Source organism: Chelonia mydas, chromosome 3, assembly GCF_015237465.2.
Source record: "Chelonia mydas isolate rCheMyd1 chromosome 3, rCheMyd1.pri.v2, whole genome shotgun sequence".
NCBI classification, from domain to species: Eukaryota; Metazoa; Chordata; order Testudines; family Cheloniidae; genus Chelonia; species Chelonia mydas.
This window is the reverse complement of record NC_057851.1, coordinates 8,961,050-8,988,960: the sequence shown is the minus strand read 5'-3', so window position 1 is coordinate 8,988,960 and position 27,911 is coordinate 8,961,050. Positions and strand designations below refer to the sequence as shown.

Below are 27,911 nucleotides of genomic sequence, written 5' to 3'. Positions count from 1 at the left end.
TTGTTTTCCAGGTGGGATATGAATAGTTGTTATCCCTTCGGAGATACTTGCCCATGACACACAGAGACAATGCAACTGAAAGTCAAGGCAGAGAGCCTGGCAGAACAATCCTTACGACTTCTACACTGCATACAAAATTCTCACCCCGTTTCTGTTTCAAGTAGTCCCACCAAGCCAATTCCGGTTCCTTAATTCAAACACCACATGCTTATCTGTCAAGTGTACAGGAGGTTTCATGGAAATGCCAGAAACTGGAGGCAGTTTATACCACTTTTACGTCCTCACACTGCCTTTCTGGATAAAAGGAACACAGAATGTATGAAACGCAACATCAGAACCAACCCAAAAATAAGCATCACTGAACACAACACTGCCTTAACTAATCTCAAAAAAGGCACCTTAGACAAAAATGCCTTCACCGACCACTTGGAAAAATATTTAATACTCTTACAAATAAGTGTTTAGAGGTCAAAAAAGGTCCCCAACTTAAACATAACGCATCCATCTCCTGACCTATCCTGGTCTGTACAAACTTTGACAGAGGTAAGAGACAAAGCTTGTGCTGAAACTGTACACAATTTATTAAAGACAGCAACGGTCAAGAGAGAACACTATGCTGAACAGTGCACTTCCCCTGTAAACAGAAAACACAAGAGACCCATCCCGAACGGAAGAGATGTAGATAGTGTAAAGTGAGGGTTTCAGCAGTGAAGGGTTGAGGAGCAATTGCACCAGAAGGTTCTGCAACACATGCACATTCTCTGTTTAGTCTTTAGTGTAAAGGTGAGTTGAAAGGAAAGACCTGGTGTCCAAAGCCTTGCAAGATCTCAGGAGCTTTCCTGCATCCCGTCATCTGTTTCCAGTTCTGCTAACTGCCTCCTCAGTGCATTGACTTTTGCCTGAAGTTCCTTGTTGTACTCTATGATGTTGTTCATTTCTTCATAGGCTTCGTCCAGAAACTTGGAGGACCTATTCCAACGGAGAAAGACACCTAAAGCCCCAAAGAGAGGGGGAAAGTCAGAATGGACTAGCGTCACCAGGAGGAAAGTGCTAGTTAGTGAAGATTCATACAGTGCTTTACAAATGCAGAGTGCTATGGACCGACATCAGAATTCTTAAGGACTTACCTAAACAATGCTTTGAAATATAGACAATAACCACAACGGGTTCACTATTTCTCTTTTTTTTTTTTTTTTTTAAAAAGAGTGGTTAGAGAGATATAGACTTTGGCTTTCCACGTAGCCTAGTCTGACAGGTCAATATTCAGTCTCCACCTTGGACTGATTCCACCCCTCTCACTTCAGTTTAGTGCTAACGTAAATCTTGGATGGGATCATAGATTCACATTCAGGAGTTTATACGGCTAGAGGACTGGATCATGACTCTGTAGCCTTGGGAATGCTTGGGTGGGTGGGAAGGATAAGAGGAAAGGAGAGGGAGCATTCACCTTAGAAATATGTAAGTAACTTAGGCTGCACTAACTGTCCAAAAAGGCTCAGTCTGATGCCCTTGGGTAAGAACTTTCAGAGCACCTGAAGTGCCTAAGAAGTGGTAGGAAGTGGCACCATGTCTCCTGGGGTGGTGGGTATTGCAAGTCATTCGTAATAACTGATTGCAATGGGAGTTGGATCATGCCCTTAGATGTCAAGTTGTAGGATGAGTGGACAATTAGGAGAATGTCTGTTAGCACAAAAATACACAATACAAAAGAAGCCTGATTTACCTTCCCAAAGCTGCAGGCTCTGTGGTGCGACAGAAGGCCAGATGACGAGACTGTTGGCCTCAAACAGAGGATTCTTGAATTTGCTCAGTTCTTGAGGCCGATTCACCCAAGACCACAAAGACAGAGTCTTCTGTGGCAGCTTCAGTTTACACCTGGGACAGACCAATATTATTACTGAATTGTCTTTTGTCTTCAAAACTGCGCATTCTCATTCGCGTTAATCAGGTAGATCCCTGGGAACTAAAATATCTGCAAGTCTTCCACATGCTGTGAGTGCTGAGGGACTGTGATAACTCAGATTGTTAATGAAGAGAGGTCCACGACAGTGAAATGATACTGAAGAGTCATACTTGTACGCCAAGTTATTTCATTCTGGAGGGACAATTTCATGTAATTCAAAACAAGAGGGGAGAGGAGAGAGCTCATTTATGAGTGGGGGTAGAAATCAGCCATCTTCACTTATGAACAACCTGATTCCATGAAATAGTTTGACAACCATATTTGCTCTCTTTGCTGTTTGCTACCAAAATGGAGCGGACGGAGGGTGGGCGGGTGGGTCTGCAAATTCTACATCACAGTGCAATTCTCAGTGTAAGTGAAAGTAAGGTTACTACTAGACCTGTGTATAGGGTCCCTCTTGTGGCAGGACATACCAGAGCACATGCTATCTGACAGAGGTCATTCAACAAGTGAAAGCTTTCACAGTTTACACAGAGCGTGACCCTATCCTGGGTGGTCATATGTGCCTCTCTGCCAGGACTTAGTTTAGTAAAAGGGGCTTGGGACAGTTTGCATGCCAGAGGCTACATAAATTAAAGCAACTGACTACATCCTCCACTTCACAGGCTGAAGAGATGGTCCAGTGGTTCGGGCACTAGCCCAGGACTTGGGAAGGCTGGGTTCAGCTGTTTGCTCTATTACAGGCTGCCTGTCAAGTCACTTAGGCCCGGATGCACAACAGTTGTCAGGCGCTGAGATTCTCAGTGTCACAGCGCCTACCTTTCAGGCGCCTGTAAAATCACTGCAATTCACAAAGCCCGAGTTAGGTGCCCAGCTCCTATACACTGAGTGGGGCTAGACAGGCACTTTAGACTGCAATTCACAAAAGCCAGCACTCTGGGTGATTTTTCACTGGATCCTGGATGAGTGCTTAAACCACCAGGCTACAGAGTTGTTCTCATGCTTGTTCTACTCTCACAAAGAGTCATGGGGGGTGGGGGGGGGGGGGAGGAGTGGGAGGAGAAGGGGAGAGGGATAAGACAGCACGCACAAGCATGAGAATGACTCTACACCCTGGGGCTTGGAGCACTCCTGTGGGAGACCCAGGATCCAGTCCCCCTGCTCCAATGACTCTATTTATCCACAGTGCAACAGCTTCAAAGAGAGAGACTTGAGTGGGTCCCACATCAGAATTTCCTATAGCCCAATGCTTAGAGCTCTTACCTGGGAGGTAGCACATCCTTATCCAAATCCCTTCTCCCCACCAAAGAGAGGGAGGACTTGAACCAGGTGTTTCCTGCCACTGCCCAGGTGAGTACCCAAACCACTGGGCTAAAAGTTATGAGGGAAGTCCTATTCCCTCCACCCTCACACTTGAGGGGGCCAATCCAGCAGGCACCCTCTGAGCACATCGACTGGATGAGGCCCCGCATGTGCCTTAGGCTGAATGCTTGTCTTCCCCTGGTTTGGGAATTGCTCTGGGGCTTAGGCAGGAGACAGGCATTTGGACTCCTAGAGCGAGGCAGTAGCGCACATGCCCAGAGGCTGATACAAAGGGAACTTTTAGGGCAAAATCTTAGGTGCTGAGTAAGTTTAGGGGCCGAGTAAGTTTAGGGGCCTAACGAGTTCAGGGGGAGTTTTGTGCTTTGCGGCGGAGTCTAAAACAGACATAGGTGCCCAATTCCTTTTGTGCATGCAGGCCTCAGCCTCTCCATCTGGAAATGGGGATAACAGCCCTGGCCTACCTCACAGGGGTGTTGTGAGGGAAATCTATTATGGTGCTCACATACAATACTAATAGGGACCAGATAAGTATCACAGACAGAACTTCCATTCATTTTAAGGGAAGATGATTGAAAGATCCTGGATTTTTTTAAAACACAGCTGGGTCTTTCAAAACTAGGAGACAGCCATCGGCCACTCTCTCTTTCAAACCAACAGAATATCTGTAACAGGGCATGGCCTGATTTCCAGGAGCACGGAATGCTTCTCTTCACCAACCTTTCACTTTCGTTGTTGCCCAGAAACGTGCCAAACTGTGAGGCGTAGGCATGTTCGAAGAGCATGATCAGGAAGTGTTCGTTGAATTCAAAAGAGCAAGGGAACTGACGGAGGATCTGCCACACACAGTCCAAGAAAAGGAAAAACACGGGGGACTCCCATTTCTGCCTGCTGTTGGAGTAGGCGGACTGAGCACAGCGCTGCTGAAATGGGTGACCAGCCTATAAGCAAGAAACAAAGAACAACGGGTTATATACAAAGCAATAGGAGGGGTATGTTATAGGAGGAGAAGCACAAGGTTTCTGCAAAACTATTTCTATCTGTGATACTGTGTCCTACTGCATCATGTTAATATCACGTAACACTGACTTGCCAGTGCCAAAGCTCCTGCACTTTTCAGTGATACTAGAGGTATGCAAGTAATGTCACATTTCGTCAGACTACAAGAATATGCACTGAAGAGAATTTAGCAGATTATGAAATGACTGATCATGCAAGAAAAACTGCCTGGCTGAGAACACCAGCTGCAATGAACTACAAAGAGCAGAATTATTTGTTAAATTTACAACCGCAGCAGTATCCTTGACATGGGAGAGGGGCTCAGAAATCCTCACATTATTGAGAGATCCCTCTGGAGCCAATGGGGAAGGATGGCTAGTGCATAACACTCCATTGACAGAAAGCCAATGGAAGACAGGTATCAAGACATCCAGTAACAGTGTCACTCTGATACAGTGTCCAGCCCAATGGGGTCCAACATGTTTGAGGCCTGAGGGTCTATCACAATACACGTATTGAACAACAACTTGTGAGCGCCTCAATCTAGCGACAGCCACACGTACGTTTTTCTTAGCGCTAACTAAACAGGATCTCTCACCTGCAGCCACTCTCTCTCAACAAGAGCCTCAAAGCCACGTATGGTCCTGCACTTTGGATCCAAGATGATCTGAGCCAAAGAAGTTATCTGGAGTGTAGAATCAGTTCCTTCAGTCCCGTGAACTAACACTGATGCTCCTTCCCTGAGAGAAAATTCAAGAGGGCAAGATTAGGGACACAAATATGCAAGATGCAGATAAACCCAGGCTCTCAGTACACATCAGCATAACTGCAATGGGCTTAGACAACATTAGGTGGCTTGCCAACCATCAACCATTCCTTCTTTCCCACTCAAACTCACCCCTATCGGGGGAGGAAAAAAAAATACTGATACTCTTTCCAGCCCCAGATCACAGCATCATTTACGCTTCACGTCATTTAAGGATTCAGTAGCATTTCTGGTTACGTGCTTTGGGAATCCAGAACATTTGTGTCACACACAGAAGAGTTCTCCCTGGATCAATCAACTTAGGATCCACCCTATTAAATAGACAGTATCCAAAGACTGATCCCAACTTCATTAGAAAAGGGATCAGGAGGCTAAGAAGCTCAGTTAGGCCTCTAGGACTCTGCTGGGAAGAACAGGCTACTTGGAAACCTCTTCAGAATCTGAACAGAGGCCCCCTGTCTTCTTGGGTGTTTGCCGAGCATCTAACACTCCTGATGCTCCTTATTAGGATATTTAGAAGCTACAGCAATACAAAGTAGAACTACAAATGGACAGGGGTAATATGTAAGAGAGGACTTGCCCTACAAAGGCACAAGAAATATTCTGGTTGATTGCTTAGCTCTGCCTCAGAGCCAAATGTAAGGACTATCACACACCTATCTGTATAGATGAATCAGAAGACCATAAAGCAAGTGAAAAATCTAAGGAAATTATCGTGAAAGTGGAGTAATACTTTACATCAGTGGTCCCCAAACTGTGGGGCATGGCCCCCTAGCGGGGGGTGCACAGCAAGGCCCAGACTAGACCCCACAGGGGGTTGGGAGGGAGGGAGCGTCACCCAGCCCCGCACTGCCCCCAGTCACAGCTCCACCTCGCCTCCAGCCCCAACCCAGTTCCGGCTCAAACCCCAGCTCCCCTCTGCCTCCAGCCCAGTTCTTCCCTCTGTCCACTGGCCAGCTCCGTCTCTAGCCCCAGCTCCTCCTGCATCCCCAGTTCAGCCCAAGCTCTTCTACTGAGCCAACCATACAGTAATGGAGAGGGGACGCGGACAGACTCCATTACTGGTAAGGGGACGGAGCGGCGACGACAGGAAAAGTTTGGGCACCACTGCTTTACATACAGCTAAGATTCAATATGCTCTTCCCCCCCAGCTCCCACTGACTTTGCAGAACAGCTAATCCCCCTGCACTCTGTTCTATTTATGTTCCGATACCACACCCACCCAAGTGCCCCTAAATATCACACCAAGCTCCTCCTTCAAATGTCCTGTGGCGTTATTTACAATGGTCTTATCGCATCTCCCACTCCTGAAACATGACAAAGTTGGTTCACTTGTGCAAATACCCTTTTAGCTTTTTTTTTTTTTTTTTAAAGCTAATTGTAGGTTTATTTGTTCATGTACAGAGGCCCAAATTGAGCTATAAACTGTTTGTAAATAAGAGCAATCCATCAAGCAAGCACCAGTGCTGACACCAATTAATTGCTCTGCTGCTATTACGACTTGTTTTGAAGTAGAAAGCAGAGGCATAAAGATGTAGCCCACGTACATAGTAATGCTTTCATCTAGAATTAGCATAATGTATCCAAAAGGAACTTGGGCAATACAGCTATGAATAAATTAATCCTTATGTATATTTTTTTCCAGTAGTTCCAGGCTGAGAGCAACTTCACTACCATTCTCTTCCCCCCTCTTCCAGTAAATGCAAATGCGAACTAACATGTCCATGTGCTTCCTGTAGAATGACAAACTAGGACAATATGGTTCTGATCTTGCAACTTTCTTGTCACAAGGATGCAAGAGGATGTATGTAGATCTATCTCCCACCATTCCTTCTAAGGGGATTATACACTTCAGTGCAGCGTCCACTCAAAAGTAGTAACTAGCTTCTGAATAGGGCTGTCCGCACCGAAATCCTGGGTTGTCCCATGCCAACTCCCTATAAACTCAGTCTGCTTCTTTTGACTGCTAGGAGTTATAAATGCTCCATTGCACTCAATGTAAAGGAGAGTCATTGGCCTTCCCCATAATAAAATCAGAAGCAAGTAATTGCCGTGGTTTGAGGTTTTTAGTGCAGTCCTTTTATCTCATTGTCCAAGACTCACAGACTCAGACTTTAAGGCCAGAAGAGAGCATCATGATCATCTAGTCTGACCTCCTGCATATCACAGGCCACAGAACCTCACCCACCCACTCCTGTAATAGACCCCTAACCTCTCGCCGAGTTACTGAAGTTCTCAGATCTTGATTTAAAGACTTCAAGTTACAAGAACCCCCCATTTACTCTAGTTCAAACCAGCAAGTGACCCGTGACCCATGCTGCAGAAAGTGATGAAAACCCACAAGGGTCTCTGCCAATCTGACCTGGGGAAAAATTCCTTCCCAACCCCAAATTTAGCAATCAGTTACACCATGTGGGCAAGATGCAACAGCCTGACACCTGGGAAAGAATTCTCTGTACTAATTCAGAGCCCTCCCCAGACCACTGGAGACATTTGCTAATAGCAATCGTGGATGGGCAATATGCCATTGTAGGCAATCTCATCATACCACCCCTCCATAAAAACTTATCCAGCTCAGTCTGGAAACACGTTAGGTTTTTTGCCCCCACTAATCCCCTTGGAAGGCTGTTCCAGAGCTTCACTCCTCTGATTATTAGAAGCCTTCATCTAATTTAAAGCCTAAACTTGTTGATGGCCAGTTTATATCCATTTGTTCTTATACCAACATTGGCCCGTACCGTAAAAACTCCTCCCCCACCCTGGTGTTTATCCCTCTGATATATTGATAAAGAGCAATCATGTCTCCCCTCAGTCTTTGTTTTGATAGGCTAAACAAGCCAAGCTCCTTAAGTCTCCTCTTGTAAGGCAGGTTTCAGAGTAACAGCCGTGTTAGTCTGTATTCGCAAAAAGAAAAGGAGTACTTGTGGCACCTTAGAGACTAACCAATTTATTTGAGCATAAGCTTTCGTGAACTACAGCTCACGCATCCAATGACGTGAGCTGTAGCTCACAAAAGCTTATGCTCAAATAAATTGGTTAGTCTCTAAGGTGCCACAAGTACTCCTTTTCTTCTTGTAAGGCAGGCTCTCCATTACTCTGATCATTCCAACAGCCCTTCTCTGCACCTGTTCCAGTTTGAATTCCTTGCCGGTACATTTAATAAACCGAGCAGCATCATGTCTCAATACCACATCTCAGTGGTTTCCTGACATTTTCTTAACCAAACTGAATTACATTTCAGACCACAGATTTGCACAGAGCATGTTTTTCCTGTTTGCAAAGAGGAGACGTAGATCCTCTGAGATGGGAGGAAATAGGCCCCTTCCCAAACAGCTGTGAACAGGCCACTGCTACATTTATTTCTGCTCACCGAGATAACAAATACACCAGAGGAAATTTTGATAAAAAAAAAAAAAACTTGATTAAGGGAGTGAAAATTTTTTATGAGGAACGACTCAACAAATATATATATATAGCTTGGTTAAGTGACAAGTTAGAGTTATTATGATCCTTTAAAAGAAGGGAGAAAAATTGCTTAGATTGATAGAAAGTAAATTTGGCTTGAATATCAAAAAAGTGGAGATACATTAAACTGTGGGAAAGACTCCACAGGAAATGATGGAAGCCCCATCGCTTTAGTCATTTAAAATTAGACTGAGTACTGGACTAGCTCAATGGAAAGGATGTTCATAGAGTAAAGAATGTGTACACATTCATGATCGAAACAGGATCGAGTTTAACTGTCCTGTAATATGTTGTCACAACAGTAGTTCTCATGTGTAAACTCTAGTTTAACTTGTTTCATTGGCGATATAGGTTAGACTGGGCAAAACATTAGATGACACAGAAAGCAATCTTGACTACATGACCGATTGTCCATCCCTAATTGTTATGATTCCTCATTCATGTTTGTACTAATAAAACCTAGACCTGGCCTATTAGAGAGCGGCTCCTTAATGGTGGTGATGAAATGGTGTCTTGCATGGAAATGAGCAAGAAAGTATACAGTAGTAAAATACTGTAGCTGCCTCCGAAAGGAATATTTAACAAGCAGCACCACAGTTAGGATTTACCTGTCAATGCACTGAGCAGCCAGACAAGCCGCAGTTAGTATCTCTTTAATGTGAGTCAGCCAGTTGGAGGCTTCCAGCTTACTAAGCCAGCGGTCCATGTTGTGCGATTGATCATTGCAAGCTTCCACAAGTTTGATGAGGCTTTCCTGCAGAATGTTATACCTTTGGGGAAAGCAAAGATTATTTAGCCCATAAGCAATATTACTGAAGCTATTAGACCTTGCTCACACATCCATAAGAGCACCAATCAAAATACAGATTTAAACACTAATGCTTCAAGAGAGGTTATGGTAAGAAGTATGATTTTAATAAAGCGATATTCTCTTGTTCAACAAATCTGTTCTTATTGTGAATGAGTCACATTTTAGCATCATGGAAAAATATCAGTGCTTAAACTGGAGCAATTCCACTCCTTAAAAGGCATGTTCTGCTCTGAAATGTCCTGATGAAAAAAACAGCACCGTCTTCCTTAATTTACCTGCACCCTGTGTGTTTTCTGTTACATCCACGGACTTTGCTGACTAAATAAGTTTTTACTACTTTTTATTCCAGATAAACATGGCTGAATCAATACTGGTACGAAAAAGCTGGATTCCAGTCCGGCACATACTGCAACACACTTGCTAACCAAGTTCCAATTGCAAAATCTTTATTATGGGTGCTGCAGAAGACAAAGAGTAGTAAGAAAACAAGTCTTTACTTGTAAATTAAGAAGATGTGATCTGGAGGTCACTGAGAAAAATACAGAACCCCACAGTGCCATTTTTACAGAGTCACTTTCAGACTACAACCGCACTAAGACAGACAGACTGACTATGTACACACAAAGAAACTGAAAAAACATTTACAGGATCTTATGACTTCCATTTGCAAGACTTAGCAAGCTGCATGCTTCAGGTTGAACTAAATGTTTCTCTTTGATCCTCTTCCTGCTATGATATCTTAAGGCACATGTAAAAGTTACAGATCTACTGACCATCAGACATTTAAATGTCACATGGCCTAATACCTATTGAGAGAGAGAGAGAATGAATGTGGTGGTGGGGAAGTAAGAGGATGGAGGGGTGTGGGGAAGAAGAGAGCATACTACAATTTGATATAAAAGATTTGGTTCCAGGAAATTAATAACCAGAGATAGCAAAATGAACTTGAACCTTTGAAATTTTTGTTTAGAAAGGGGCATATAAAGTAAAATGCACCAACACTCAAGCCTGTCTGTAAAATCATCAAGTTCAATAGCTCACAAGAGTTGTAAAAACATGGCAGCAATTCATAAAGGTTCTAATCACTCCCTTAGTTCTCTAAGGTCATGCCTACCCTGGGGTTTTGGTTTTTTGCTCTAGTGTAGCTACGATAATGGAGATGTACTGATGCAGGGTCCTAAGCCAAGATTCTTAAGAGATCAGCCTTTTGCACTGTGCAGGTGGCACAAAAGGACTGGACTGTGGCCACAAGTGGCCAGCAAGGAATTTCCCTGCCATAGGGCAACTCCCTGCTAGTGTAAAGCTACTGCAGCCAGTTCCTGCACCAATTAATAGCTCTATATCCCCGACATAAGTTGGGGTAGCTCTGTTATGCCTATCCTCCACTGGTGCAGGATACATTAGGAACCCTATACCAGTGGTGTGACTCAAAGCAGCTGAGAGGTCTCAAGTCTCACTGACCCAGAGAATCAGGGAACCATAATCAGCTCTCTGATGACAGCCCACCTACCCCCAGTCTGCGGCACGAAGCAGAGCCCAGGCACAGGTGAGAATCTGGCCCCTAGTGTTTCCAATCAGGGGAAGCCGACACTTTTAATACCAGCAGAGCACATCTACACTGGGGGTTAGCTACACTGGTTCAAGAAAACCCAGTTCCTCGAGGCAGCCTGAAAGGGGCTATGGGGTTCCCTGAAGGCCCTCTTATTTCACCTACCTCTCAACAGATTTGTGAATTCGCCTCCACTGAGGATACTGCACTTCCTGCTCAAAGCCACCTCCTTTGGCTCTGGCCTGCTGAGCAACATTCAGGGAACGGGTATCAATGATGTAGCCACGCTTTCCTGCCCTCAAGGTGGCATTAATAAGCGCTGCATCTTCCTTACACCGTCTCCCATTAGTACCTGTGAGAGGCTGGCTGCTCCGCATCATTACCTAGGAGAAAAAACAAAGCATCAGCTGTTAGAGACGGGCAGATCCATTAGATTGTCTAGTCTGGGCCCCTGCCAGTGGCGTATTGTAGGGCGCAATCCATCTGCTAGTGCTTCGGCCAGTTTAATTCTACACATTGTTAAAGTAAAGCGGAAGCCCTGTTCGTTAACATCACTGCAGGGATGGAACTGTTAACTGCTTATTTCAGCCTTCAAACACCTCTTCCAGCAACTTCAGCATTCAAGTCAAAATTGCCCCTTTAGTTCCTCCAGGGACTTGCACCAGACTTCTCTCCTCACTGTCCTTCCCACTCTCTTATCCTCTTAGCATTTACCTGGATAGTCCGGCTGTTGAAGTGGCCACAGAGCTGTCTTTGGTAGAGTCTGCTATTTGAAAAAGCCTGCCCATATCACTCTACCTTTCTTCCCATTTCAGCTCCAAACCCTTGATTTCCCCTTGCATGCAACTGCACCCTTCAGTTTCTTCCCGTCTTTTTCATTGCCCTTATGATTTCTAGCTTCTTAAAAAGTTATTATTCTGCAGGCCACTTTGCAGTAGAAAGATCCTCACACGGCCTCCTCAACTTTCAGTTCATGATTCCCGGCCCATCACTTTCACAACCTCTGACCCCAGATTCCTGCTGAAACTTCTTAATGGACAAACATTTGAAGGAGGGTTTTATTTTTAACCTATAACCAATACTGTTTTAAAACATTTTAGTCAACTATGTAATACAAACATGTTCCCTAGTAGTAGTTTTATTCAGTGGTTCTGGAAAGACCAATAAACCAGAGCGCCACACTTGTTTAAGATAAGGCTTCATGGAAGAAAGACTTCACAGATGATAAAGCTAGGCCATAACAGTAGTACAAGAGATAGCTGAAAGCGTTGAGGGTGATGAGTCAATAAACATATCTACTGACGCCCACAGACTAGAGCAGGGTGTAGCAGTGCATGACAGAAGGCATTACCATCAGAAGTTCAAGCATTGCAACTTGAATGCTTGAAACATACATGTATTAAGAGCAAAAATCTCGGAAATATTTCCCCCCACCCACCCCAGCAAAGAAGAGAACGGAAGCTCCACAGTGACAAGGAACAGCATGAGCTACCTAACTCCTTCACTGGGACTGATTTGTCAACATGTAACTAGTTGATGATTTAACTCTAAGCCTGGGCAAAAGAAGAATCACAGGAAGTACCTATGTTGGATCAGACCAGTGTTCATCTAATCCAACACCTTGCCTCCAACAGCACGCAGTACTAGATGCAAGGAATTGCATAATAACCCACCTACTGGGTACATTTCTTTCTAATCACAAGCAGTAAGTGGCTGAGTCAGAGAGGTGTCAGAGCCTCAGATTCTGACAACTTAAAGTGGAGGGGGTCTGTGAGACAGCGACAAAATTTGCTGCTCGTTAAAGGTGCCACATTGACAGGCCTGGAGAACAGAGTCCTCTGCTCACTCACAAAACAGGTGCAGTGTAAGCAGACGCAGTGCTAGCTTCATGCACACTGTGGCTCTATCATGACCCAGATGGACCATATCTCAGGGTGAAAAGGATCATGCAGTCTCTGTGGGCTGTTCAGTCCATAGCCAGTCGGCACAGCTAGCCCAACAAGTGCCAATTGTGGAGGTGTGCATCTCTCTGCTGAGAGATGACTCATTTCCCATCCACTACTGAACAAATGTTAGACAACGTTTCAGTCACTACCAGTCTAGATTGGCAGTCCTATATTCCAACACCTAGAGTTTCCCAGGCTCTCTTGTTTACATATAAAAGGCTATGAAAAGACGGTCTCAGAATAAGCTGGGTGGTGATAGGGAGTTAACATCCTATAAGTTGCATTGAAAGCCTTCAAAAAATATAAAGGTCTCTTCAGAAATCTTTTGCCCTGTTTGTTGAAAAATAACATATTCTGACCAGCCCAAGAAAACCAACTCCTCTTAAGTGCCCAAAGCACTCAAACAAGACTTACCATTCCATTCTTCTTATGATAATAGCTTAGAACGGGGAAGCGGCCACCATGGCGAAAGGTTGCAACTCTCCGAAGGGCCTCATCATCAATTGATTTTGGGACAGTGACAGCTGGTGGGTAGGAGGGGCAGACAGAAAACTCCTTATTGACATAGCTCAGCCGCCATTCAGTCGTCTGGAAAAGATACAAGAGAATGTTTTGTTGTAGTAGAAAATGAATGCTGCAGTTTTAGAAGGAAATGTTAGAAAGCCAAGAAATTCTAAGTTAAAGTTAAAACTACAAAAAAAAAGTTATAAGATACCATCTGAAAGTCTACAGACAAGGTCACTTAGATTTTTGGTTTGTCACTTGTGCCTCACCCAGAACCAGGAGACAATTCCTCCCCGCACCATCCTCTCCCCCCCCAAAAAACAATTATGCAACTGCACTAATGAGCACACTTTTACAAGGCAAGCCAGTGCTGCCAAAAATTGATGTTTGCTATTTTTTTTTTTTTAAAATCAGTGTCATTAGCCTCTCTGTAATGAGCACAGCAGTAGAATTACCTACAGATGCAGCCATCTTTAATCCCATATAAAGGGGATTCCAGCTTTTATCAATCATGTGAACTCTCTGGGACAAGGATATATTACAGGTCTGCAAAGGGGCCTTGATCTAGATAATACTGAAACACAAATAGCATCAACTGGTGCCCCCATCACTACCACCAGCAATAGCAACTGTGGGAAGTTTTAGCAAGTTTCCCAATGTAGACCAAGCCAAAGGGACGGAAGGTCCATCTATGCTTGAAGATTGAACTGTTTCTGAGGTTAAATACAGTAGTTTAACATTTGTAGCACTGTTTTCTCCTTCAAAGGTTTGCTATGTCCCCAAGCTCATGTAAACCAGTATGCTGACTCCACATACAGCACTCCCTGCAACAATTGCTGTACTTGGGCACTGTGGGTCTCCCAGTGTACCTATCTCATATTTTTGCACAGCTCCCTGAAACTGAGATTTGTGACAGAACCTGCTAAGTACTGAGAAGATACCGAATTCACCCTGGAGCGAGGCGTCTCTCTGCTCGGCAAGCCGTATTTTTGACAGAACTGGCAATGCAGAAACTGCTGAATATCAGGGGTCTGACACAGCAACTGAGAATACAGTAGGCAGAGAATAAAGGCCCCTAAGCGTAACTCACTGACTAGAGTGCTGATTTACTGAAGTCTATGCTAGAACCACTAACTGCTCAGGAGCTAGGAGGGCTCACGTTGCAGCTTCATACAAGCCCAGCTCAGGTGCCTGTTGGCTATGGACCTTTATCACTTTGAATGCCATGTTTGGACCAAGAATAATACTTGGTGGATCAGGTCATGCTGGAGGCCTGGGATAAGAACCAATGGCTGCTGAACTTTCAGATGAGCAAGACCTCTCTCCCAGGGAGCCTGCCCTGACAGTGGAATGCCAGGCCCCCCCGCCCAGAGTTAATCTATGGGAAAGAGGGTGGAGGATGCACTACTGAAGCTGGTAACCCCAAGCGATAAATGCTCCGATGGGGTTGGGAAACTCATACTGGGGGCTGCTGTGAATATCTTGCACTATGAAAAGATTGGCTGAGGAGGTGCAAGATGCCCAAAAAGCAATAAAAGGTTTTTTTGTTTGTTTGTTTTTTACGGTGGTGGCAAAATAGATGGCATGTATTGTGTCCACCCAATCCAGCAGAGTATCTCAATCAAAAAGGCAACTACTGCATATTGACACAAACCCTCGAGGATCACTGGAGTCCACCACGCGGACGTTCATATAAATTGGCCTGGAATTTGCTTTGACTACAACGAATGTCAAGTTTATTTTCAAAAGTAGCAGACTGGCAGCCAGATACACCTGTAGAAGGATCCTGACAAAGAGAGGTGTCTGCTGAAGAGGAATGGCACTGCTGTTGTCTAGGTCTCCTTTGCTATTGTGACCTGCTGTGTTATGTGTAGTACCTCTGCCTGATGGTTAGAATGGACCTTAACTATGTTTCACAAACGAATATGGTTCCAATCCGTAGTCAAGTTAGGAAAAAGCCCTATTCAGAGAATCATGGAAGATTAGGGTGGGAAGAGACCTCAGGAAGTCATCTAGTCCAATCCCCTGCTCAATGCAGGACCAACACCAACTACAACATCCCAGCCAGGGCTTTGTCAAGCCGGGCCTTAAAGATCTCTAAGGATGGAGATTCCACCACCCCTCTAGGTAACCCATTCCAGTGCTTCACCACCCTCCTAGTGAAATAGTGTTTCCTAATATCCAACCTAGACCTCCCCCACTGCAACTTGAGACCACTGCTTGTTCTTCTGTCATCTGCCACCACTGAGAACAGCTGAGCTCCGTCCTCTTTGGAAGCCCCCTTCAAGAAGCTGCTATCAAATCCCCTCTCACTCTTCTCTTCTGCAGACTAAACAAGCCCAGTTCTCTCAGCCTCTCCTCATAAGTCATGTGCCCCAGTCCCCTGATCATTTTCATTGCCCTCTGCTGGACTCTCTCCAATTTGTCCATATCCCTTCTGTAGCGGGGGGCCCAAAACTGGACGCAATACTCCAGATGTGGCCTCACCAGTGCCAAATAGAGGGGAATAATCACTTCCCTCAATCTGCTGGCAATGCTCCTACTAATGCAGCCGAATATGCCGTTAGCCTTCTTGGCAACAAGGGCACACTACTGACTCATATCCAGCTTCTCATCCACTGTAATCCCCAGGTCCTTTTCTGCATAACTGCTGCCTAGCCGTTCGGTCCCTAGTCTGTAGCAGTGCATGGGATTCTTCCTTCCTAAGTGCAGGACTCTGCACTTGTCCTTGTTGAACCTCATCAGATTTCTTTGGGCCCAATCCTCCACTTTCTCTAGGTCACTCTGAACCCTATCCCTATCTTCCAGCGTATCTACCTCTCCCCCCAGCTTAGTGTCATCTGTAAACTTGCTGAGGGTGCAATCCATCCCATCATCCAGATCATTAATGAAGATGTTGAACAAAACCAGCACCAGGATCGATCCCTGGGGCACTCCGCTTGATACCGGCTGCCAACTAGACATGAGGTTACTTAATTTATTGTAATGAGGTTACTTGTTTGCATGTACCTCTCTCTGTAAATGTTTGTCTCTGCATGTTTCAAGTTTTCTCTTTCAACACAAAATATTCGGGTCTTTAGCCAGCGGAAAGTGTTGTTTGTTTCCCATAATGTTCACACAAAGACATCAGCTATATATTTCATTGACTTAAACCTCGTCTACACCTAAAAATTAGAACGACCTAGCTACATCATTCCCTGCGCACTGTAGTTAGGTTGCCCTAACCCCCCCTCCAGCCCCGCTGTGGACAAAATTCTTCCATTGACCTAGCTACCACCTCTCAAACAGGTGGATAAACGACATTGATGGAAAAACCCCTCATGCCGATGCAGGAAGCGTCTACACTGCGGTGCTACACCAGCACTGTAGCTATGCCACAGTAGCATAGACATACCCTTAGTTCCATCATTTAGCTGTAGAACTTGCTGTTGTGATGGATTCATTGGAACAGTCCTGCATGGCAGAAACTTGACAAGGATGCTGCTGCCCTGTACATCACCCTCCCGAGACAGGATCATTAGTACACACACAGTCTATGGTATCAATAAATGACAGCAGATTGCAACTTGTAAATTGCTCCATCTTCTTTGAAGCAAGTTTGCATTACATGTTCTTGCCACAGCATCCAAGAGGACTCAAAACAAGAATATTTTGCAATGTAGCATGACTAAGCAACACTTCCGCTAAATTTCTGGAGTGCTGTCCTTGAAGTGTACTGTGACATTTTATTACAAAGGCAGGATGACATTCTGTCAATCAGTTTTACATGAATACAATTACACATGGGATACACACTCCTGGGGCTCTCCAGAATCTATGTGACAACTGAAAAAGTTAAAGCAGACCAACTTTTTTTTGGTTTCACCTCAGTATTGTAAAACTCTGAGGTTCTCGTACACAACTGAGTAAAATGTGAAATCAGTACAATGCTCAGCGATACACTCGGTTTGAATTAGAGCGTTCCTGAAAAAACAGTGATAATTAGGGACCTACCAAATTCACGGTCCATTTTGGTCAATTTCATGGTCTTAGGATTTTTTTTAAAAAATCGTAAATTTCATGATTTCAGATATTTAAATCTGAAATGTTACAACGTTGTAACTGTCGGGGCCCTGACCCAAAAGAGGATTGTGCGGAGGTCGCTCGGTTATCATGGGGGGGAGGGGGAGGGGTTTCGTGGTATTGCCACCCTTACTTCTGCACTGCTGCCTTCACAGCTGGGCCCTCTACGTGCCTCCCACATCGACACTAGCATCCTGTTGCCTCCCCGCCGCCAGAGCCTTTCCCTGCCACAGTGACTCTGGCCTGCTTTCGTTTTCTAAGGACCACAGCAAACCAAACACCACGCTCTGTTATCCGCCATATACGGGAAACAGCAAGGGTCACAGACGTTAGACCAGGCTGCAGCTTAAAAAAAACATAACGTCAAAAATCAGCGTTTCCTTTTTTGTTCTGAGGATATGCTAACGGGTGTGGTATCTGGCACATGAAGCACGGTGCCTGGTTACGGCCGCTCCTGGAATATTCCGGCCTGGCGGAGGCTCAGCTGCACTAGCATCAGCACTGGTGGGAACCCCAGGGCTCCTCTGGCCAGACTTTTTTTTTTTTAAGCACGGTGTCAATTAAGCTTGCTAAAAGCAAGTTAACTGACACGATGGAAAAAAATGGATCCATCCACAGGAGCCTTGTCTACACTACAGGTGCCATCACGGTTAGCAGCGGCTCGAATAAACTGGCGGTAGTACTGGTGGGATTTTTTTTTTTGGTAGATTTCCCCATTGCAAATAAGGCTTGAGACAGTTTAGAACAGGGGTGGTCAAACTGTGGTTCGCGAGCCATATGTGGCTCTTTTACAGTTAAAGTGAGGCTCGGAGAGCCCACCCCCGCCACCAGACTTGGGGGAAGGGAGCTTGGGACCTCTGCCTTGCAGCAGGGTGGTAGGCTAGGGGCTTCTGTCCAGCGGGGCAGGGGGGGCCATGGGCCATGCTTGTCAGGGCTTCAGCAGGAGCATGGCTGAAGCCCCAAGCCCCGGCAGGCGCCTCGTGCAGGGCTGATGCACCGAGCCCCGGCAGGCACGCCCCAGTTCTCGAACTTCTGAAGATTGTGGTACGTAGCTCAAAGGGTCAGTAAGTTTGGCCACCCCGGTTTAGAACTTTGAGTGAAATGGGTGGAAATAAACACCAATTCCTGAACTGCGGCTAGCAGAAAGATCTTTAGAGACTAACATTCCAGTCCCTTCAATTAAGGGCTGAAAAACCACCCACATTTCAGCTCTCCAAACCCAGGAGAACCTGATTCAATTTATTCCCAAGGACAAACCAGCAATTTTTTTTAAAAGATATCCTGGCTTCCTTTATATGTAAGGAAAAAGGGAAACGCCTCCTCCCACTCCCCACGTAACTTTGCAGGTCACCTTTAAGCAGATACTTAAAAACCCACTTGCACATAGTAAAGAATAGGTGCCGAACAGCCAGCCCCAAGAGCACACAGGTTATTTGTGACCCATGAAGAGTTTTCATTTTCCACCCACACAGGGTACAGATGGTTTCACTAAGGGCTCCGTCCTACACAGTGCTGCATGGAACAGCTCAGACGATATGGACATATACATTTGGCAGGATCAAGCCCCAGGCGATTGTGTGGTTCTCTCTGTATGGCTACAAAAATTCCTGATATCCAACTTACTACCGAACTGAGAAGTTCGAACTCTCGCTCAGGCAGGAAGGAGTGCCAGCCATCTTCGACAACTTCAAACATGGGCCGGTAAAAGAAGGGATACATTAGTGTGACAGAATCCAGGGTGGACAATGCCTGTGGGAAAAAAACGAAGCGTCAGTTTGTTCGCTTAGGTGACCTTTCATGCCAAAAATATCTGTATAATGTTCCCGTCTTTTAGTTTTGGCAATACAATTTGGATTCAAAGTTTGTGTAGAATATCTGTATTGAGACTCATCTTTTATTTACCCTTACACAAGGGTCATGGTATTTTGCAGTAGCTGGTCCAAAATTCTGTAACTTCCAGTCGTGACCCTGCAGCATTCTGAGCTATTACTGTCGTATTTATTTGGTAAGGGTTTCTGCAGAACAGGCATAGCAGTGCAAGCTTCTCTAACATGGGCCACCACCAGTGTACCTCCAGCCTCATCTCAGCACATCATCTCTGAGACTAAGAAGACAGTTACCTTATCACGGAGGCAAAGGATTGAACAGACAAGAAATAAATTGTGGGATGGATATCGATCTCTGTCTGGAGTGGCCTGAGATCATCAGCTGATTTCACAGGGCACTGAACAGCCAGATGGTAACAATAATTGTCCAATACCAGGCCGGACTAACTAGTGCCCATATCCTATTACCAATTTGGAACCACCTACTAAACTGCCATGGTTCCCATCTTTATTTTTGCTCATTTTATTGTACTGCCGTGTAAAATAAAGTAGGGTTTGCTGAGGCCTTTTATGCTTTTAACGCAAAAAGGGCAAAAACTTTTGATGAGAATTTTTTAAAACAACTAACAAAATCACCCAAAGCACAGGACTTGGTGGTCAACTACATGGACATCTGTTGGGAATATAATACAGCAGGGCACAGATTATCCAACAAGTTCTTGGCATGCTCTGGAAACAGCTTTTTATTACAGAAGGTAGAGAAAGCGATTAGGGGAGAGGCTGTTCTAGATTTGATTCTGACTAAAAGTGAGGAGCTGGGTTGAGAATTTGAAGATAGATGGCAGCTTGGGTGAAAGTGACGATGAAATAATGAGTTCATGATTATAAGGAATGGTAGGAAGGAAAAGAGCACACTAAAGACAATGGACTTCAAGAAGGCAGACTTTAGCAAACTCAGAACTGGAAGCAGCAAGTCTAAGAGGAAAAAAAGAGTTCTGGAGAACTGGCAGTTTTTTAAAGGGACATTATTAAGGGTGCAAGAGCAATCTATCCCGGTGCATAGGAATGAGAGGAAGTATGATAAGAGACCACCCTGGCTTAACCAGATCTTCAATGACCTGAACCTCAAAAAAGGGTCATACAAAAAGTGGAAACTAGATCAAATTACAATGGATGAATTAAAAAAAAAAAAAAAAAAAAAACACACACACCCCAAAAACCCCCACCACAAGAATGTAGGGACAAAATAAGAAAGGCCAAAACAAAAACTAAGATTCAACTAGCTATGGACATGAAGAGTAACAAAAAAACATTTTACAATTACATGAGAAGCAAGATGAAGACTTAAGTCAGGGAAGGCTCATTACTCAATGAAGAGGGAAAGACAACAGTAGAAAACACAGCAATGGCTGAACTGTTAAATGCCTGTTTTGTTTCAGTTCTCACCAAAAAAACATTAGCGGTGATTGGACAACTTAACATAGTGAACATCTGTGTAAATGGGGTAGGATCAGAGGCTAAAATAGGGAACAAACAAGTTAAGAATTACTTATACAAATTAGATGTCTTGAAGTTGGCAGGGCCTGAGGAAATACGAACTGGCTGAAGAGATCTCCGAGCTATTAAGTGTTTATCTTTGAGATCCAGTGACTGCAGATAGAGTTGCCAGGTGACTGGAAAAGGGCAAATACTGTACCTATCTATAAAGAGGGGAATAAAGACAACGCTCAGCTTAACTTCAGTACTCGGAAAGATAATGGAAAAAACAAACAATTTGTAAGGACCAAGTAGAAAATAAGATGATAAGTAAGAGTCAACACAGAGTTATCAAGAACAAATCATGTCAAAGCAACCTCATACCCTTCTCTGACAGGGTAATAAGCTTTGTGGATAGGAAGCAGTACATGTGATATATCTCGTCTTCAATAAGGCTTCTGATACTGTCTCATAAGACCCTCTCTAACAAACTAAACAAATATAACCTAGACAAATCTATTTTAGATTGAGTGCACAAGGGGTTGGAAAAGTATATTCAGCGAGTAGTTATTAATGGTTCACAATTAAGCTGGAAGGGCATATCAACTGGGGTCCCACGGGGGAGGGGAGGTGGAGGAGGGGGATGGAGGGGAGAGGGAGTGATCTGTCCTGGTTCCGGTTCTAATCACTGTCTTCATAAATTATTTGGACAATGGCTCAGAGAGTACACTTAGTCTGCAGACAATACCAAGCTGGGGGGGTTGCAAGTGCTTTGAGGGACAGGATTAGAATTCAGCATGATATTGACAAACTGGAGAAACGGTCTGAAATAAACAGGATGAAATTCAATAAGGACAAAAGCCAAGTAGTACACTTACGAAGGAATAATCAGTTGCAGAAATACAAAATGGATAATGACTGTGTAGGAAGGAGTATGTCAGAAAAGGATCTGGGGGTTATAGTGGATCACAAACTAGTATGAGTCAAAAATGTAATACTGTTGCAAAAAAAGCAATCATCATTCTGGCATGTATTACCACAAGTATTACAAGCAAGACACAAGTAGTAATTCTTCTGCTCTACTCAGCATTGATAACTCCTTAACTGGAGTATTGTGTCCAGTTCTGGGCACCACACTCTGGGAAAGATGTGGACAAACTGGAGAAAGTCCAGAGAAGAGCAACAAAAATGATTAAAGGTCTAGAAAACATGATCTATGAGGAAAGATTGAATGAACTGGGTTTGTTTAGTATGGAAAAGAGAAGATTGAGGGGAAAGACATCATAGTCTTCAGATAAGTAAAAGGATGTTATAAAGAACAGGGTGATAACTGGTCTCTTTAACTACTGAGGACAGGATAAGAAGTAATGGGCTTAAATTGCAGCAAGAGAGATTTAGATTAGGAAGTTTTTCCGAATGTCTAACTGTAAGGGTAATTAAGCACTGAAACAAATTACCAAGGGAGGTTGTGGAACCTTCGTCACTGGATGTTTTTAAAAACAGGTTAGAGGGACATCCTAGCCGCCACATCCCACAGCTCCCATTTGCCAGGAACTGAACTGCGGCCACTGGGGGGGCCGTGCCTGCAGACGGCCAAAGTAAACAAAATGTCTCGCGTCCCACCAGCAAATTACCCCGATGGACCGCGTGCCGAAGGTTGCGGACTCTTTGTCTAGATAATATTTAGTCTTGCCTCAATGCAGGGGACTGGACTAGATGACCTACAAGTGTCCCTTCTGGTCCTACATTTCTAGGATTCTATGGTTCATTTGATACTGTCCTGCAGAGCCAGTTACTGGAACTAGAAGACAAGGCACAGCTTGAGAATATAAACTAAATTTATATAATTAGCCCTGAAAATACACTGTAAGTCAAATTAATTGCTATAATTTAAGGCATAGTGTAATTTAATTGCAGTATAATTTACCTAACACAAAGTTAATAGGACACACAAAAGCACTCCAAGACAGATGTATCTAGAACACTTGTGATGCTTACTTGCTTTCTGTGGGTATTTCCCATGCAATGTTACTCCTAAGGGTTACATTTGCAAAACGGTACAACAGAAGTATGGAAACAAGAGACTCATTAAACAGGAACACAGTCAAGGGAACTCGTTTTAAATAACATTCACCAGTCTTAGTAAAAGCATTTAGTTGTGCTACTTAGTCTTTGCCTGTTACTTAGCTTAGACAAATAAAATTAGAATAGCCAGCTTCACTTTCTTGTTTTCATGTACGAGCACAGTTCTGTCATGTTTGGGAAAAACCAAACACTCTGGTCAGAGGTTTAATTAAAAAGGGGAACTATATTTTTGCTAGTAGTGTGAAAAAAACCAAACATACTTCATACAATTACTCTTCCAACCCAAATGAGTGATTTTATTCTCTCTGTTCACCTCCTAAAACAGTCTGAAGCACTCTACGTGGCAATAAGGATTTACTGTATTACTATAACGTCCACTGGGTTCAGTTATATGATTGATTTGGGGGCCATACAGGTTCCCTAATAAGAACTCCCTCACCTGGGCTGCTTATCTGATAAACATGACTATCAAGATCTTTCTCAGTAACTTAAAATTAAAGCTTAGTTTTTACCCTACTAGAAACCCACATTCTGCCAGCCCCTTCTTCAATTTCTTTGAATAGCTGTTCATAGTTAAGGTCTGAACAATGCTTTGAAAATATAAGTGTTATGGAAGTGTCATTTATTACTATGAGTAAATATTAAAAGCTCTTACCTCAATAGAGCTAGCAATGTTCAAACACTCCTCCATTCCGGGTATATCCAGTTGAATAATCCTCAGATCTTTGCATTTTATAATGATGGTGCCTAATGAGCCAACAAACCTGCAGTGAAAGATACAGTATGTTGAAAACTATGAAGAGAAATAGCCTCTATTGATGTCCAAATTCCTAGATAAATATACACAGGTCTTCCAGCAGCGCATACATGCAAAATAAACTACTACTTGTTGGGGCTTTATCTGCTCTACATTCTTTTAGAAAAGATGTGCTATTCAAATCTTTCAGCAAGATATGTTCTTACGTAACTATGTTACTTGCTAACGCTTTAAGGTACAAATCTCTTCCCCGTGTGCCTCTATAAAAGAGAAAGTAAGTATTGGTTGCCTGGAAAAAAAATGGGTGTGCCTTTTTTTTTTGCTTCTGATGGTGGTGCGTGGATATGTATGTGTTGAGGGGGATAGAGGGTTAAAGGCTTTCTTCCTGATTTCTAATGTTTAGAAAACAAACAACCCCCACGTCTCAGGTATTTCAAGTATGAGATTTCCTGATGTTCCTAGAAGATACAGACTGGGAGCTCTCTGATCCACTAACTAAATGCACAGAAGTGTTGAATCTAACAGATTTTTTTTTATACGTTTGAGTTAATAAAGGTTATCTAAAAAGACAAAAATGTTTCACTCTGACTAAAAACTACTTTCCCGCTCAATTAAACAGGTTTCACTTGCTTGACATCTACAAAGTCATAACTGTACTAGGTTCTCCAGTCCTCAGAGTCTTCCAGGAATAAGATGTACACAAGCCCTTAATATTTAATGTAAAAACATGCAGAAAAAGGTACCTATTAAAAATGCCTCAGGTGTTCCTTATGCAGCAGAAAGAAGCGTACATTTTGAATAAATAAAGGGTTTGTTTCCTTCATGTTAACTAGCAAAAAAAACCCTATTGCTGTTAAAAATACAAAGGATGGAAGTGAGTAGGAAAATAAGAGCAGGGAGATAAATATTCAAATAGCTCACAGAGCACGAGGGTGTTAGCAGAAGTTGACAGGGTTTAGCAAGACAGACAAGGAGCTCAGTTGTGCTGTAGCTCACGAAAGCCTGTGCTCAAATAAATTGGTTAGTCTCTAAGGTGCCACAAGTCCTCCTTTTCTTTTTGAGAGTAGAGAGAGTTATATACGTGGGACTCAACGTAAGTGGTCTGGGTAAATCTGGTAGCTTGGGTTAGTGAGAGCCTGGGAATCACAACTGGGGGGTTCTACTACTAGTTCTACCCAGCTGGGTGTGGCTTTGATCACCTGACTTCACTTCTATTCCTCGGTTTCCCCATCTGTAAAATGAGCATATAGTGGGTATCTTCCTCAGAGATAGCTTGGGAAGCAGTCCGTAAGCAATGTTTACAAAGAAGAAAGGTGGTACAGAAATATCAACTATAATACAGTCAGACTGATAGTCAAACCGGGCCAGTTTTGTTTTGGCATGCCTTTCTGTTTTATCCTCACAGTTCACGGCGGGTGCCATTTGTTGACAGCACAAAGTGGTCCTTGATGAAATGCAGGCCATAGTAAGCAGCACAGGTAGTACAGCTGTAGTTGCCTGGATACAGTACAGCTGTCTGTGTGGGATGAGTAACAGGTTTTTGGCCAACACCCCCTCACTATATAAACGCTGAATTGTAACCAAACCAGACAAAATTCAGTAATTTGGTTTCAGAATTATTTCTTCTAAGCCATTATTTCAGCTAAAAAAAAAATATTTTCTTCACTCAGTAATCATGACTGTTTCTCCAGCACTGAAGAATTGCTAGCACTGGGATAAATGGATGGAACAGCTGTCCAATTTCAGTGATGATCCAATACATGTATCTGTATGCCCTCCTGCACTGCTATTTCATAACCTCCTGTAGTAACAGTTAATATACTAGTGGGGCTGTTTTTCCTCAGTATGCTTCAGGAAATGCAGAGAGACATCACCAGTGTCATTAAAGACGGTTCTCCACAATGAGACCAATAGGCCATACGCTTAAAGAGAGTTGCTCATGAAACACAAAAAGCCAACACACACAAAAAAGCAGCAGCTTTGGCGCTCATGTCACAAAAAGATTATGAAAAATTACCAGCCCAAGTACAAACATCTCTCACCCATCCTTATCACAATACAAAATACTGGATTTTACTTGGTCATCAAAGAGATATTCACATCAGCAAGGCGGGAGGACGGAATTTTGTAAGTCTGCTCTACTGGCACATTGGTTTGTCTTAGGGTCATCACTATATGTGAACTAAAGGAATGCATGGCTGGGACTATTTACCAAACCCGACAGAACGGCATATGTTGTAATCCCTGTTTTTCTTCCCTCTCCAGCAGGGAACAAGGATATTTAAGAGGTAATCTCTAAATGGATCAGGTGGAATGGGATGGAATGGCTCAGTGATGGAGTCTATACTGAAGTACAGTAGCCAACATTCCTCAACTTTATCAAGCCACACGATGAGAGAGATGTAGGCATAGTACCATTGCACTGGTCCATGTATGGTAGCGTGGCCTCATGCAGACAGTACTGGACAGGGTCTCCAAAGATATGGGTTCTATTCCTGGCTCTGCCTTTGGCCTTGCTGTGCACCTTGGTCAAATCGTTTTACTTGATGCTTACAGCCTTTCTAAAGTGCTTTGAGATCCACAGATGGAAAGCATTGTACAAAAGCTAAATATTATTGAACTGTAGCCCCTTTCATTCATGCACTTTGCAAACGTCAGTCATCCCAGGAAGGTCGGCAATTATCACCCTCATTTTCCAGAAGAGGAAAACCAAGACAGAAATGAAGTAACTCTACCAATGTCCCAGACAGGACTAGAATGCAGCTATCCTGGTGCTCAGTCCTCTATTTTAATCATTGGGCTGCACTCTCCTCCAGACCTAGAGCTAAACCCTTGGATTCCTGCCACCCAATTCTTCACAGTGCTTCTTCCCATCCCTTACGAAGAGGAGGAATTAGATAGGGGCAAAGAAGGGTAAAAATACCTTTTTTCAATAGAGTCAATGTTTGAGTGCAGCAGCCACAGCTCCTCAGCATTGTCCTGGCGCCGAGATGAGAGGATGAGGTGATGGCCAGTCAAGCATAGTGTCCCTTCCACTGCTGGGTAGAAGGGACGGTGCAGGACCACATTATCTGCTCGCGGTGTCTTGATTAGCTCTGCAAACTCCATGTTTCTCTGGGGTTGGTACAGGCCAGGGAATGACCCTGGCAACTAACTAGCTGGGGGGGTGGGGGAGAAAGCCCAACTCTCAGCAGCACCAGTACCTCCTGTTTGGGGCCAAAACGGGGATCCACGCAATCCCAGGGATCTTCCACAATTGCTGGTGCCGGCCGCTACCAGGGAGCCAAAGGGTTGGGGAGGGTCATAACTGAAGGGACGATTCCCAGCTCCCACCTTAGGAGTGAGGGAGTCACGTGCCTCACTCCTGAGGGGGGGTCTCCAGGGAGGAGGTGGGGGGGGGGAGGGGAAGGAGGGGGTGTCACAATCCCACCTCTCTGTGGAGGGAGGGGGAACAGGATCCCCGGGGGAGGGGGCGGGGGGAGGGTGTCACAGTGGGTCCCAGCTCCCAGAGCAGCTCCGGGGAGGGGGGGGGCAGGCACGACCCCTGCTGGGGGGGGGGGGTCCCTAACACCCTGGGGGGAGGGGAGTCACAACCCCAGCTTCTTGGGGCTGGGGGGAGGGGGGAGTTGCTCTCACAGCTCCCAGTAGGCGAGGCCCCCTGCGGGACGCTGCAGCCCCGCCCTGGGAACGGGGAGCCTGGCCCGGCTGCAGCCCCGCCCCGACCGGCCGGCTCCGCGGCAGTAACAACAGCAGGAAGGAAGCCCCGTCTTCATGGCCCATACCCCGGATGGTGGGACACGGGGTGGGGGGGGGGAACTGGACCCCACGTGCCCTCACAGGACCAATCCCCGGCCACCTCCCGCTGGTGAGGGCGGAAGAGAGACAGACACCCGGCCCGGCCGAGCGCCTGCCCCTACCGGAAGTAGTTCCCTACAGAAACGACGCGGCGCACCCCCACGCACCCCAGCACATCGGTTCCGCATCCAAAGCGGCCTGCCGTACACTGATTCAGTGTCACGGGGAGCGGTGGCTGCTGTAACCCCACGGGAGGAGGGCGGGGGCCGGGGAGAGTAAAGAGAGCGGCGGGACCGAGGGTCCGTGCGAGCGGGGTGCGAGGTGCAGGAGCCAAAGGGGGAGAGCTGAAGGAAAGGGAGAGGGATGAGGTGCTCGGGGGGAGGAGCTCATAGGGGAGGAGCCAAAAGGGGGGAGCTGAAGGGAAGGGAGAGGGGCTGAAGGATGAGGTGCTCAGGGGGAGGGGCTGAAGGGGTGGAGCTCAGGGGTGGGATTGGCTGAAGGGAAGGGGGAGGGGCTGAAGGATGAGGCGGTCAGGGGGAGGGGCTGAAGGGGTGGAGCTTGGGTGGGATTGGCTGAAGGGAAGGGGGAGGGGCTGAAGGATGAGGTGCTCAGGGGGAGGGGCTGAAGGGGTGGAGCTCAGGTGGGAT

At 44.9% G+C, this 27,911-nt stretch overlaps 1 protein-coding gene across 1 annotated transcript; it reads right to left on the bottom strand.

Annotated features, from left to right (window-relative positions):
* Positions 1-560: 560 nt before the first annotated feature.
* Positions 561-27,682, bottom strand: MTMR9 (myotubularin related protein 9). Its single transcript, XM_037893859.2, has 10 exons — positions 26,393-27,682; positions 23,368-23,476; positions 18,949-19,074; positions 13,174-13,347; positions 10,979-11,196; positions 9,062-9,223; positions 4,821-4,962; positions 3,944-4,164; positions 1,724-1,875; positions 561-991 (listed from the first exon to the last, which is right to left on the bottom strand). The coding sequence occupies exons 1-10, from the start codon at positions 26,575-26,577 to the stop codon at positions 828-830; spliced, it is 1,653 nt and encodes a 550-aa protein (XP_037749787.1). The 5' UTR covers positions 26,578-27,682; the 3' UTR covers positions 561-827.
* Positions 27,683-27,911: the final 229 nt, after the last annotated feature.

What these genes read in the sequence shown, in the direction of transcription:
- MTMR9 (XM_037893859.2), bottom strand. Translation starts at nt 26,577, where the DNA reads ATGGAGTTTGCAGAGCTAATCAAGACACCGCGAGCAGATAATGTGGTC. An exon ending in GCTGCTCAGTGCATTGACAG is followed by an intron (nt 4,963 to 9,061) that starts GTAAATCCTAAC and finishes ATTTTCTCTCAG; the next exon opens with GGAAGGAGCATCAGTGTTAG. An exon ending in TTGAGAGAGAGTGGCTGCAG is followed by an intron (nt 4,165 to 4,820) that starts GTGAGAGATCCT and finishes TCTTGCTTATAG; the next exon opens with GCTGGTCACCCATTTCAGCA.